At 37.7% G+C, this 14,344-nt stretch overlaps 1 protein-coding gene across 3 annotated transcripts in view; it reads left to right on the forward strand.

The window, feature by feature from the left end:
* The window catches only part of LOC121649103 (dmX-like protein 1), a 56,712-nt gene that overhangs the window by 30,141 nt on the left and 12,227 nt on the right, over positions 1-14,344 (forward strand). For 2 of the 3 annotated variants that reach the window (XM_041999661.1, XM_041999662.1), the window contains exons 32-42: positions 945-1,136; positions 1,972-2,048; positions 4,550-4,671; positions 9,063-9,320; positions 9,454-9,656; positions 9,858-10,006; positions 10,283-10,368; positions 10,507-10,708; positions 12,078-12,195; positions 12,569-12,631; positions 14,086-14,172. In XM_041999661.1, the coding sequence (XP_041855595.1) occupies positions 945-1,136; positions 1,972-2,048; positions 4,550-4,671; positions 9,063-9,320; positions 9,454-9,656; positions 9,858-10,006; positions 10,283-10,368; positions 10,507-10,708; positions 12,078-12,195; positions 12,569-12,631; positions 14,086-14,172 (1,557 nt within the window). The remainder of the gene's footprint in view (positions 1-944; positions 1,137-1,971; positions 2,049-4,549; positions 4,672-9,062; positions 9,321-9,453; positions 9,657-9,857; positions 10,007-10,282; positions 10,369-10,506; positions 10,709-12,077; positions 12,196-12,568; positions 12,632-14,085; positions 14,173-14,344) is intronic. The other variant, XM_041999663.1, reaches the window with a different exon arrangement.

Genomic DNA, 14,344 nt, shown 5'->3' on the forward strand with positions numbered 1-14,344 from the left:
GTTGAGTGAATACCTATTCATGCTGTTTTTTTAAAGCCTCTTTGGTGTCACATTTAGGTTTGTAAGATTTGAAAGTTTATATTTAATCATCTGTTCTCAGAAAGGTTGGGAATTTTACTAAAATGCACTTAAAACTTAGATTTGTAATTTATTATGTAGTTTGAATCTCAATATAAAAGAAACAAGTACAGAAATAATACTTTTATATATAGTTAAATGAATGTAATTTAGAAAATATTTTTTACATTAAATGTAAAAGTTTGTGCAAAGAGCAGAAACAAAAGGAGAAAAAAGTTAGAATGTACCGTTGGGTTACAACACCCTTCCTTTAGTGATGCTTTTTGAACTAAGGATGCTCATCGTTGCAGATTTGTTAAAGGAAAATGTACCTATTCTTGCTGAATGTAATATCTCAGGTACTTAACTATCTGTGGTTGATTCTCGTCTTCATGATGCGCCATGATATTTTAAATGGGAGACAGTTCTGGTTTGGTTTAAGTTTTGTCCTGCTGAAATAACTTCAGTTCTCCTGGGACAAACATTTCCTGAGGGTAGCATAGATTTTCCTAAAGTGACAAACGCTAGCTTTCATAGCTTTTACTTTTTGATTGTGTATCTCATGGTTTTCACATAGTATCATACATCTGAGTTTTGTTTTTGGGTTTTGTTTTGTTAGTTTTTTTTAATATAACTAACTTCTTCACAGTTCTCTGAGTTTGGCACCGAACGGTGAGGCAGGGTCCATCTTTCTTTTTTTTTTTTTTTTACTCGTCTGTTAAAAGTTTAAACAAATTACAGATTTGGTGTTTTTTACATTTTAGAACATTTTTAAGTTAGCAGAGAATGAAGTCTGTGCTGAATTGCATATTAAATGATGGCATCTGATATTCAGTTTTATGCAAGTGTACTGTAATGATGTGACATATTTTGACCTCTGCCCACAGGACTACTCTATCAAGTCCATAATAACACAGAGTTCCCAGCCCACCTCTATCCCTCTCCTCATGGCTTGTACATTCAATGTAAAGACGGTGGTGGCCAACCCCACCGTCTACCTGACCAACCTGACTCATGACATCTTGCAGACCATCAATGCCCTTGACTCTCCTCCACATCCTGATGTTGTTAATAATGAGGTGAGCCAGTACGTTTATTACCCCTCCCGATGGTTAGACGTAGGCTTTATTCTATTTTATTTATTTACTTATTATTGCTAGAATTGACATTTTAATTAAACAAACTGAACTATTGAGAAATATGAAACATTAAAAAAATATATAAATATTTTTTATCTCAAAGGAAATATTTTTCATGCTTCAAAAACAACTTCTTTATTTAGTGATGTGACTCATACTGTACATTCATTTGTATGTTGAAAGACCTGCATCATAATGTTTTGATTTATGCTTAATTTGCTGCATACAGTTATATTTTTATCCATTCATTACCTTCGTGGGAAAGTGTGATTGAACAGCAGTGTTGTGTGTGTGCTGTAAAACTGCAATAATCTAGTGTGCTGAAGGAGAGAAGAATTCTTTTAATTAAGGCATTGATCAAATTAAGGCGTTAATGACGACTTACCACAAATTCCTTTGAACTGTGCTAGTTTTCTTTGGTTGGAAATTATGCTAGAGCATTGCAGGCAATTTACTCCTGTTCATAGTAATGAAAGTGAGAGAAGTCAGAGGTGGTATAAGAAAGTGTGTGAGTTAAGGGGTTGAGTCATTCAACCTCAGATGTGTAAAGTAACTAACATGCCTTATTCTGTAACTGCAGGTACATAACTGCTTACAGGAGTATTTAAAACATGATAAATATCCTGCTATGTTAAATTTAGAAACATAAAAAAAATCGGCGCAATTTGAGATAGATTGCGAGTTAACTCAGGACAGTCATGCAATGATCACGATTACATTTTTTGAATGACTGACATACCTACTAATAATACATGTTTTTTATTTAATATTTCAGATCTATGTGATGCACACCTTGGCCGCTTCATTGTCTGCTTGTATATATCAGTGTCTCTGTGATGAACACATATACAGGTGAGTTTCCCAGTAAACAATTTTCCTTGAATATAATCTGAATCATCTGACACACTTTAAATGATGGAATAGATGGAAAAGTTCTGACAGCGAAGTCATATCATCCACAGTTTCCGCCCAGTAGCCTTTAGTAACAGTACACAAATGTAATCTGTAGAGTCAAGGACAGGACAGAGAAAACACTCATTCTCATTTTACATTCTGATGCATGAAAATTGAAAGACTTGTATACCAACCTGACAGTGTGACTGGATGTAACAGTTACTTTTCCTCCTTTCGTGCAGCTTAAGCTTTAAACACAGGCTAGCAATTTAAATCTGAGAAGGATGTCAAAGGAGCTGCAGTGCTTTAAGCAGAGCTGTTTTCAAAGAAAAATCTTTGCCGTCTTGGAAATAAATCTCTAAGGTGTATTCTTAGATATTTTTTTTCTCTGACATAAAAACAGTGTGTGAATACTAAGAAGAAATTACTTTCAGTGCTATTAGAATTCATCTGGCAGTCTGTTTTCATCTCATGATTAAAGCTCAGCATTCACAGTAACATTAAGCGTGAGAAAGATCCACTTCCAAGTGAGCTTTTTTTGTCTTTGTGATCATTTCATTCTGGTATATCACAGGAGTCCAAATTGTCTTTTAAACAAAAATTTATTTTTCTATTAAGTATGCAGAAAAGGATACTTTATTTTTAATCTGAAATTAATGATCTGATTTTATTCCTGTTCTTTGTATTTCAGCCAAAATGGGGGTAAAATTGATTTAAGTGTGTGAGTTAGAGCATCTGTAGTAGTTTTGGAGCTGAATGATCAAATAAAATAAAAGGAATAAGATTCCTGTTACCTTAAATGACATAATACACGAGTACTATTCAAGTCAAAGACTGCAGAAATAACCTAAATCTCTTTTAAATCATTTAGCCTTTGCTTTATCCTGCTTTTGCAAAATGTTGTGGTTTGATTTAAGGCATGGAAAAAGAAACGCTGGAGGCTTAGTATCCAACAGTCTGACAGTCACTTGTCTATTTTGATCATGTTGGATATGAATTATGAAAGCTGCAAGGATGCTGTTTGTCATTCTCATTGTAAATGCTTAATTAGATTTTAGTTCCTACAGATGGGAACAACATTGTTTATTTAAGACTGCTGTACCATAACTTCCAATCACTTTGACAACATCACAGTAGGTTCAAGCTTAGGATAGATGAATGCTCCTGGGATTCCTTTTTTTTTTTTTTTTTATAGTGACCCATTTGGCTTACAGTTGAGCTGCTTTGTGGCTTCCTGTCATGATTCTGTCAGATTGCTCCATGATGTACAGAATTGTTTTAAGTAATGCTTTATCAAACTGGGACCTTAAGTCACAGTGATGTGACTCCGGAAATAGTATTTCTTCTATCATAGAAATTACGTCAAAATGGTTGAGGTTGTTTTATTTATTTCTGTATTATTTTATAAGCTAAAATGTAGATGTTCTGTGTTTTGTCAGAGCAAATTCTCCAACATTGATCTACAAAGTGATGTGATTAAAAGAGTAAATGGTTTAGCATCCTTTTCATTCACCCTACATTATCCATGCACTCATGACACAACAGAGCTATCTATAACCAACGGTTGGGAGTTTCTAACTAAACTAGAATGGCAAATTTTATTTTAAATCTTTTTTGTGTTAATTATGATATAAAGTCCCTGTGGGAGTGTTGACCATGTAGAGTTGCTTTTTTCTATATTCACCTTTAATATTTAAGTGGAAGAGTGTTCATTTTTAAAATGTGTCTGCCATCAGCAGTAATTTAACTTATTTTTCACTTTGTTTAATTTGGTTAATTGGTAAATTAACCAACAGGTAAATCTTATATAATCTTCAAAGCCCTAAAGATGACGGTTTTGTCACGTTTTCTGTGTGTGTGCAGCTTTGTGGATGACATTCCTTGTGAGAAATGCCTCAGGAACAATGACTGCAGCTTCCTCTGAATGGCGTTCTCTTTGACTTTTCAATTCTTTTTGATGGTTGGATCTTTTTTTCCACAGAAGCTTAAAAGGATGAATGTTACTGAATGTTAGAAACTTAATAGACTCCCTGGTGACACACACACATCCCATATACTGTTTAAGACCAAAAAAAAACTGTCCATTTTTTGGCATTCATGTGTTTAAAAAAAACACCTTGACTACAATGAAAACTTGACTACTTCTTATGTAATGAATCATTTCATCTTGGTTACTAAGCAGCTCAGACAGGCAGGTTACCTGAGATGCAGCACATTAGCATTCATGTCTTGACACAACACAGCTTGACAGCGTGCTTCTTTCTAGAAACAACCACCCAGAATTCATAACAAGGTTAAATAATTTAAAGTGAGATATTTATAAACTATATATTTACGTCACCTGCTTACCCAAAATTTTAGAATTCCACTTTTCAATCCAGCTTTTCATGTTAAATATAAATGTTGCTGTGTGTTTTCGTACCAACGCTGTAGGGTATGTTTTTCTGTTTCTCCAACAGCCACGTCAACCATTTCACAGGGACTGTGTATCAGAGTGTTTTGCTGTCTCAGAAGCAGCCTCTCAAAAGTGTCAGCATGGATGAATCTGTTCAGCCTAATACTTCTCCTGCTCAGTGGCCAGGTAAGTCAGTCAAAATAAACTTTTACTTTGATTTAAAAGTAGGAGAAGTCAGAAAATGAGGGGAAAAAGGCAACATGACCATCTCAGCACTTCTCTTCATTGTAACAGTCCTCTCTAAGCACATTTGTTCTGCTGTCAGTATAAATAAAGAGTTGCATTTTAATGACATGTAATTAGTAGCATATTATGTTTTAATGCTCCAAAGAGACTGGAGACAGATCCCTGTGAACATAATAACAATACAGTAACAAGAATACACAGTAGAAAATCTTACAATAACACCATAGGTATGAAACAGATGATTAAATTAAGTTTTAGAGCACCTCTAAAAGGGAAGAGTGATATCCTTGATAATCCTTCTCCTTAACACACTAAGCTGGCAACGTTAAGTTGATAGCAGGCTTGAACTAAAGCATTTGATTAGAAAGAAACCTGTTTTTTCTATTTTAATTTAGTTATTTTTTTTATTAAGCAATGTGAGTTACAAATGTTTAAAGCTACAACATATTACATTAGATTGAAGGCTATAGTTCTTTTTTACGCACCTTTTTTCCTGATGCGTATTCCTTTAGTGGTAATTTCCCTCAAAAATTCAATTTCTCAGAAGATTAGGACAATGTGTGCATTTTTGGTGCTGAGAAAATGTGTGGATAAAAACGCACACTGCCATTGGGCGGTTTCAGTTTTTGCTGTCAGTTGTTGCAGCCCCCATATTTAGCATTTTTTTCCAAGTCTGTACTCCAGTTTTCTCTTGTAGCGCTCCTTTACACTGTATAATGTGTGATGTAGGCCACAGCTCCTGATTGTTGGTCTGATTATAGTGTTAACACCTCTGTGAGTTCTGCAGATTTAATGAAAAACACCTCCGTCAGCTCTTTGCACAGTGTATATTTGCTCTTTCAAGAAGGATTTTATTTCCTGCAGTTTAGTAAAATGCAAAAGCACTTTTTATTTTGCAACCAGCGTACTTCTGTGTCTTTATTGAGCCTTTTCCTCACACAGGCTGTTAATAATCCTGTAAATGTGCTATTATTTTTTTATGAAAATCTCATTTTGAAATCTTCTGTAAGTGGTAAAACTCCACACACTGAGGATCAGGAACCAGTGACCTTAGTCCTGTTTCCACCAACAGGTCCTGGTCAGTACAGATTTTTTATTTATTTATTTATTTTTTGTATTTCCACTGTCAAAGCTTGGGTAGGGTACCAGAATATCCAGTCCACCCAATCTTACTATTTTAGGAAACATCCACTGGGGTCCAAATCTTACTAATTCAACCCTAAAAGGTGGAGCTGGACACACTGCAGTCCGTTGATTGGTCAAAAGAATTGTCACTTTCCATACAACTCGGCAATAAAAAACAAGCGCTGTATTTGAATATACTGGGCATTTTTTGTTATTTAAAGCCCCATGCCATAAAGAAAGAACACATACTGCTGGAAGTCCGCCATTCTCCTCCTCTGTTTCCATGTCACCTTCTTCTTCATTATAAGTCAAGGAAGGAACCTCACGCTATGACGTAGCTGCAGCTGTTTGGCTAAAATGCCACCTACTGGGTTAGGGTACGGTTGGCTGTGGAAACGCAACACAGATCAGAGTTTACTGCACCAATCCGTCCCATCCTGAGCCAGACTCCTTGGTGGGAACATTACAACATTAATTAATAAAAACAAGTTGTTAAACTTACTCTTAAAAATCAAGTATTTTAGTCATTCACACTGTCTTTCCATTGAGATCATGGCAGGTCAGGAGGCAATCAGAGTTTTTGTTTGTTTGTTTTTTGTTTTTCTTTTAATAGCTAGGCCTGTCGCGATAAGCAATAAGTCAATTAATTGAACGATAAGAAAATAAGAGCACGATAAGTTTGCCGGCCGCGATAATTTTTATTAGTCCCCCCTTTACCATAAACTGTGTATGACAATAGGTTTCACTATGGCGTATTTCGACTCAACGCTCTGGTTTCTTGCGGAGTGATCTCTCTGGTGTCATACTTGACTGCAGCATGTTGCAGCACGAGCCGGTAAGCCGCATTTGTTTTGCAGGGCTGCCAACACGCAATGGCCGTGAGACTTGCGCATTTAAGTGGCTTCTCACGCTCTCGCGCTAAACCTCCGATTCTCATGCTGAAATATGTAAATAAGTCGAATGGAGAAATAATAGATGCAAGCACCTCCTCTTTTATCATTTCGCTGCTCCCCACATGTAAGCAGAACACACACATCTAGCTTACGACGTCAGTACAAAGCCCCCACTTCCTGGTCTACCGTAATAACCCCTGTAATCCGCAGGCACATTACGCAAATAGAGTCAGCCTATATACTAGTGTTGTGCGATGTGTCTAACTTTGTGTGTGCGATCCAGCAGCTCAGTGCGCGTGAGAGTGAGCGTGAGCGCAGAGGGAGGAGAAGAAGAGCTTATGAGGAACGAGAGTAGCAGAAGAAGAAAAGGTGTGAAGAGAAGAGACGGAGCGGTTAGGCAGAACAGTCAGGAAAAACAATAACGGTGCGTTATAATAAAGCCGTTTCTCAGCACAACCGCTGTTTCCTTTTTTTTATGGTGCTCCACGCCGTGAGCGGCGAGAGAAGAGAGTAATTGGGAGTTAACCCCGAAGCCAACTCCACTTCGGCCCTGGAGAGGACGGATCTCCCCCGTGTCCTCCGACTACTATCGGCGGATAAGAAGCGGGAATGGTTAACACTAGCGTATTTGACAAAATACACATTAAGAGCAATGCCGGCTAATCGAGAGGTTTGGGAGGATTCCCAGTGGGCTGCATTACTTTTGGGCCGGCGTCCCGGCTTATGTGAAAAAGGCGCTTTTATTTATTTAGTTTATTGATCTTTGAAAATGTGTACTTGCATTATTATTATTATATTAGTTGAGAATGGTCTCAAAATGACACATTAGCGCTTTGCGCAATATTATCGTTTATCGCGATAATTTCTGAGAAAATTTATCGTACAGCTAAATTTGTTATCGTGACAGGCCTATTAATAGCTGGACCTGTTAATGTATCACATTTTTGTGAACTGGGATTAATGGTGTTATTAGAATCAGACAAACTTTGTCATTAAGAAAAAAATCATGTTAGGCAGGGCTCTCATGCTGGAGACAATAAAAGACAACAATGGTACAAATACTTTAGACACACTCCAGTTAAAATCAGGTAAAATGTGAATTATGCAATAAAAAAATGATTAAGGAAACTATTACTACTTATGTTTCTGATAGTGGCAGAAATAAATAGATGTCTATAGATGTTTGTTTTTATCAGGGGGTTCTTTATAATAGTAGCCTGATGGTAGCACCTGGAAAGAACATGGGTAGGGTCTGTTGTGATGTGTTTAGATTTTATTTGTATTGCTTGTATTTGGAGTTTAGATAATAGTTGGATTCTCACCAATCATTGTGTATTTGTTAGAGACTATTTTTATCTGTGCTCAAATGTGTACATCAACATTGAGGACATCCAGGGTCAGTTTGTTATGCAATAAATTCTTCCCCCATGCTTTTTTTATCATAACATGTTATGTGGGGTGTTCTGTCAAGCTCATACTGTGGCCAGTCTAAAGTCTACATATCATTCGCTTTTTAGAAGAATAATACAAATTGCATCATAAAGCAAATCAATAACAGCGCTGTCTAAACTTTCCTGCTCCGCATGAACTAAGCAAAAGGATGATTGGCTGTGACACAATTAGGGCAACACTCACAAGACACACTACACATAATATGTGTTATTTATTCTGTAAACAGAAACAGCAAGGCTGTGAGCCAACTTTCTTAAGAGGGTGGTGGTGTAAAATGAAAGACTGTCATTGTAGTCTCGAAATGAATTCCTTTTCTCATTTTCCTGAAAAGAACTAAAAAACATTTTCATCTTAATTGTTGCAACTGAAGAAGAGCCAATTTGTTTTTCTCCACTTTCTCTGGTTGTTTTTAAATATAGATATTCCCCTTCCATGTTTTTGTGCAGCAAAAAAAAAAAAACGATGTATAATCATGATAATGTTCCTTTTCTTCTGAGTACAGAAGCTGAACATCATGCAGTGACTTAGCAACTTAGATGCTAATTATCCAGCTAGCTTTTTATGATAGAAACTTAACCAAGTATGTAAGTGGCAGAGATACAAGTCGCTTCCAGTCAAAGCATTCATAATAGAATCAGATGAGATTTGAGCGTTTGGCCTTTTAATTTTAGATGAAATGATAGGATTTGAATTCATATGTTCATCTAAGCACGTGATCTCAAATAAAAAAATCTAAAAACAAATTGTGTGGATGGTGATGCTGCCACAAAAGATTGCCACATCATCGTGTGATGCTCTGTATTTTTGTTCAGCTAATAAAAAAGCCAACAGAAATCGACGTGTGTTCTTTCTGCTCTTCAGGCATCGCCTGTCTTATTCGTCTGTTGAGCTCCGCAGGTGAAGAGAGCCAACCAGGCTTAGCCGTGCTGCTGTGTGAGATCCTCACTGCGGTCTTCCTCAGTCTGTTTGTTCATGGCATGGCAACCCACTCCAGCAACGAACTGTTTCGCATCGTGGCCCACCCGCTCAACAGCAAACTTTGGGTGACAGTGTTTGGAGGAGGTGCCCGGATCCCCATCATAGAGAAACCCAGCAGTCCTACAGTAACAACCCCACCAGGTGATTGTCATTTGGGTCTCTTTATCACAACAAGGATGACCCATTAGTTAAATCTACCTTAAATCATAGTTGTGTGGTGTATTTCCTTTTGGATTTGTAAAAACCTATTTTACACTTTCTCTTGTCTCCCTAGGCACACCGAGCGGATCAGACAAGAAGTCCAGACGGTTCAGGCTTCTTTCATCACGCAGTGGATCCAGGGAAGAGTCCGGGATAGAACGGGAAGGGCCATCCAGTCCCAATCACGGGGCTGTTGTGGAACAAGAAGCTGCCTCCATCTTTAAAGAGAAATTTGTCCCGCCAGATCTCAGCATTTGGGATTACTTTATTGCAAAGGTAATCCGTAATATTAATAACAGTAAACAAAAACTCAGTTCTTGAACAAAATTGATCAAATTAATGAGTTTGCCTCGGGCATATTGGCTTTTTGTTGGGACAGTTGTACAAATTCAAGGAGTTCAAGTGTAATATATTTTTATTATATTAAAAGAAAAGTGTGTGACCCTGTCATTTTCATTATGTTCTTTTGCCTCTCAGCCTGTTCTGCCGCCATCAGAAAATGGAGCTGAATATGACTCTGAGGAAAGCCAGAGCAGCGAAGATGAGGATGATGAAGATGATGAATGTGAAGATGTGTTTGACCCAAACTCTCCCCAGAGAGAGCATTCAAACCACAATTCATACAGGTAATTACACAGGGTTAAATGGATGCTACTGCTCACAGTGACTCATCTTCATCTCAGGCCAAGATGCTTAGATTAAACCTTGGAATGTTTACAGTTGCTTTTGTCCTTCCTGTGACTTGGATTAATTTGTGCTGGTTTGAAAAAAATCTGCTCCAATTAGAGTCTAAATGCAGCCTGATGTCCTCAGTTTTCTTTTTCTTTTCTTTTTTTTTTTCTTTTTTTTTTGAGGGCACCTTTAAAACTAATCTGATTTGTTATGACTTATTTTCCTTCAAGCTGGTGTTTGATGCGCCTGGCCATGGTTCAGCTGGTGTTGGTCAACCTAAAGTCCTTTTACCCAATGGCAGGATACGATCTATTAGGTAAACACAAAAAATACAGCACACACCCTCTAACTTTTAAATACATGGAGATGGTTGGCTGCCCTATATCACACTGCCTGTCACTACTAATCTTACTGACTCATCTTTTTTGTGGGTGTCTGCTTCTTTTTAACGCAGATTTGCCTGTGGCCTCGCCTCTGTGTCACGCTGTGCTGAAAACACTGCAGCGCTGGGAGCAGGTGCTGCAGAAAAGGCTGGAGATCTTTGGGGGCCCTCCTTCCAAGTACATCTCCACTCACCTCCAGGACGAAAGTGCCACTCCTGGCCCCGCCCTGCTCAGACACAAAGCTCTATTTGAACCATCCAACACCCCGTTCAGGTACTGTCATAATATTTAGATTTCTACTTTTTTTTGTCACTTATAAATGGTGTCTTTACATAGACATCACAATTGACTGACCTTTTGTGAAATTATGAAGGACTGATAAGAAAAAATTTGCCTTAAGGAAACTAGCAGTAGATCATGAGTCTTTCTATTCTAGTCTGTTTAGTTACCTCACAGTCTTTGAAGGAAATCTGAGACCACTTTTTACACACGCCTTCCTAATATTCTAACAATAAATTGATTTTCCAGACCTACAAGAAAACGGACTTTGCTTGAGACTCATCTCTGTCTTCGCAGTACACTCTTCCAAATCTGGAAAAACAAATACCATTAGGCAACATCAGAGCTAAATAAATGACTTCTTAATGTGACTTAGACACATGTGGATTCCATATTTGCTCATAAACACACTTAGCTTATCCAAGAAAATCCTTCAAGATGCATATTAAAGGCATATCATTCAGTGTTTACCACTTGGCTAATTAGCACGTTGGCACAGACATGCTTTAGCATAACCCTGCAGCTTTATTTAAACATCATATGTGTACTATTAAAGAAGTATTTGTAAGTAAAACATTCCTAACCTGAATAAAAACAGTGTAACTTACCAAAATCACTGAAGCAGTGAGACCCCACAGCTTGTTACCTTGCAAAGAGGCAATGCCATCAAAAGATATGGAAGATAACCAACCTCTAGCATGTGCCAGTGTAGCAAGTGACACTAACCCACATAAGGATGATTCAGTGGTTTTATCCAAAGTTCCAGCAAATATTTGTCAAATATTCCTGTTTTCCATTCGCACTCCCCATAGTTCCAGTGAGGGAAAGTGTAACCACACAAACTATGTTGCATTTAAGGTCATCACAGTTCTACATGCTGTGTTCAGTGTTATTACAGAACTGTTAGCATTTTGGTGAATTCTGACAATTTCAGTGTTTTTGCTTTTCGTTGTGCTGGACTGTTCACGACCTTCTTGGTATTATGATTGGAGAACCTGTGGTACAGACCTTCAGTATTCCCTTAGTCCATCAGATGAGATCCACCCAGTCTACTTGTGCAACACATCCATGCAAAATATCATTATGTCTTATCAAAAGTTAACATAGGCATGCCAGAAGTTTACTTAGTGGCACAACTAGTTTAATGAGCATCACTGCTGATGTATAAGAGATTGCTGCGGCATCACCGGAGTTTGGGTGGTTGTTCCTAATGTCAAAAGGTGCTGGATTCATACCTCACATCCTCAGTTTACATGTCCTAGAACATGACACTGAATCTTATATCTATGTGTCCATCGCTTGTGAGTCACTGTGGATGAATATGCATGGTAAATTAATGTAATATTTATGTATCTATTTCCAGAAGTCACCAGTATTCAACGTTGCCAGTGAAGCGTTTGTGGCAATATCTAGTCAAGCAGGAAGAAGTACAGGAGACTTTTATTAAAAACATCTTTATAAAGAAACCGGGTACAAATCAGGTACGTCGTGTGTGCAGCCCGCCACCATGTTGCATGAGGCTCACTTCATTAACCATCACTGAATAACAGGTTTTACTGTTGCTTGGATAGAATCCACAGTGCTTCTGTATGTACCCCCAGGCAAAGTGCATCATTATTCCTTTTACAACCTGTTGGTGCATTTGTGTTTTGCTGCATGCCAACCCCATGTATTATTACTGCCTCTAGTTGCATGTTGATGCCTTTATTTTTATTTAAATAATTGCACTCTTGTTTAATTAACATCACAATAATTCAGTCTCTGTGTGTGTTTGCATGGTTTATCAATGGTTGCTGTTGTGTGTTTTGTATGTGTGTATGGGTCTACCCTGCGCTGCCTCCCCAATCACTAAAGTCGGTTGAGGACCAGACTGACAATATGAAATATTCAGGAATGGAGAAGACAGGAATCAATCAGGTACTGATACTTCAGATCAGTTATTGCTTTTGGTGTTGCAGTGTGGGCTGGTTGTCAAACCTCAGTATCTTTTGCAATACTTGCCAATTGAAATTAGACTAAAGTTATATTCTGAAAAGAAAAGGTCCCTGACAAGTGGCACAGGCAATGCAGTAACAGATACTGAGAGAAAATAATCCTTATAATAAATGTAATAAGTTCAAATATACCTTTTGCTTGCTGACATGCCTTTATGTGGAATAAAAAAAAAAGGACCATAGCATCCCACGTGAAGGGCTGATCCTAATTGGAATAAACATGATGAATTTGGTCTTGTATTTGTTTAATTTACCACAAGACTTTGCAGTGTCTTAACCTCAGCTTTACAGCCTGCCAACACAAAAGAAAGCCCTATGTAACACTAAGGTATGCATGGTAGAAACTGTACCATTCAGTGGATATGGGAATACGCACATCATGTTCCATGTACTTGCCATTTACCGCTGAGTAGCTAATGCGTCCTGTCAAATCTAATATTAAATGTTAAAATCGTGATCTTAAAAGATCTGTATTTTAAGGGTCATGAACTCTGAATGTCCTGTGAGAGTTTAAGATTAATCTTACATTTAACTGCCTAAATATTCATATGAATTTGAAGCATAAAGCTTACATTGAGCTCTACCCTGATGCTTTATAGACATTTCCTAATCCTCTTGCTCTCACTTTGCAAGCTGCCACATTATAGGTACTCCATTCGGCTCAGTGTTAATTAACCCAGTCTCTCAGAGGACAGGCTATGAAGCTGAACAGCTTCACATTAATGGGCCCTACACTGTCGCAGTCAATCTGCATCCTACAGGGATTATGTGCTCTGTGAAAATGGCACAACACCATATTTAGATTCCTGCAAGTCAAGTTTTATTTTACTTTATTCCATCTGACAGAAAAAGACGTGTCTTTGCCTCATGACTAAAAGCAATGAAGACTTTAATTCAATTTTGTATTGAGTAGCTTTGGCATCAAATTCTAAAAATCTCTCTACAATATGCCAAGCTGCAGCATAGCCTGTAGCGATGTACTGTAAACATCCCACAGGACCTCCATGGTTCTGTGTGAATGTTTGCTTTCTGTTCTGGGGTTGTGCTTATGCAGTCTATTAGCAGTATCGAATTTATATTGGCTTCTGTGGTTAACAATCTGGCCTGATGAGGATTTTCCTCTATGGAAATATGAGGTACATACATAATACAGTGAAGAAAATTAACTGGATTAGCTTGACTCACATCATCAGTGGATGATTTAACAATTCATTTGTTAGGCTCTCTCTTGTCAGTTCTATAATTTAAAGGAAATTAAACCAATACTATGGCTAATATTTGTCTGCAGGAAATGTTTGCCCATGTTTCAGTTGTAATGACTAAATCTTGATGTTGGTGACGTGGTGTTTGTGTGTATGTGTGTTTCTCTGGCCACAGACGGAGTCAGATATGAGCTGCCCTGGAGGAAAAGCACGGATCATCCACAAAGAATCTGACATAATCACAGCTTTTGCCATTAACAAGGTACCACGAACAATACAAAATACTATATGGAAACAATCGAGTATTTAAAGGTAATTACATAAAAATGGTGGTCTGTCCAGCTGGCAAAGGACAGATCCTTTTATGTATACCTTTAATATGTTTTAGTACTAAGGTAGTGTAGTGATTTTTCTGCAGTAATTTCTATCCTATT

This window comes from Melanotaenia boesemani, chromosome 11, assembly GCF_017639745.1.
Source record: "Melanotaenia boesemani isolate fMelBoe1 chromosome 11, fMelBoe1.pri, whole genome shotgun sequence".
Lineage (NCBI taxonomy): Eukaryota > Metazoa > Chordata > Actinopteri > Atheriniformes > Melanotaeniidae > Melanotaenia > Melanotaenia boesemani.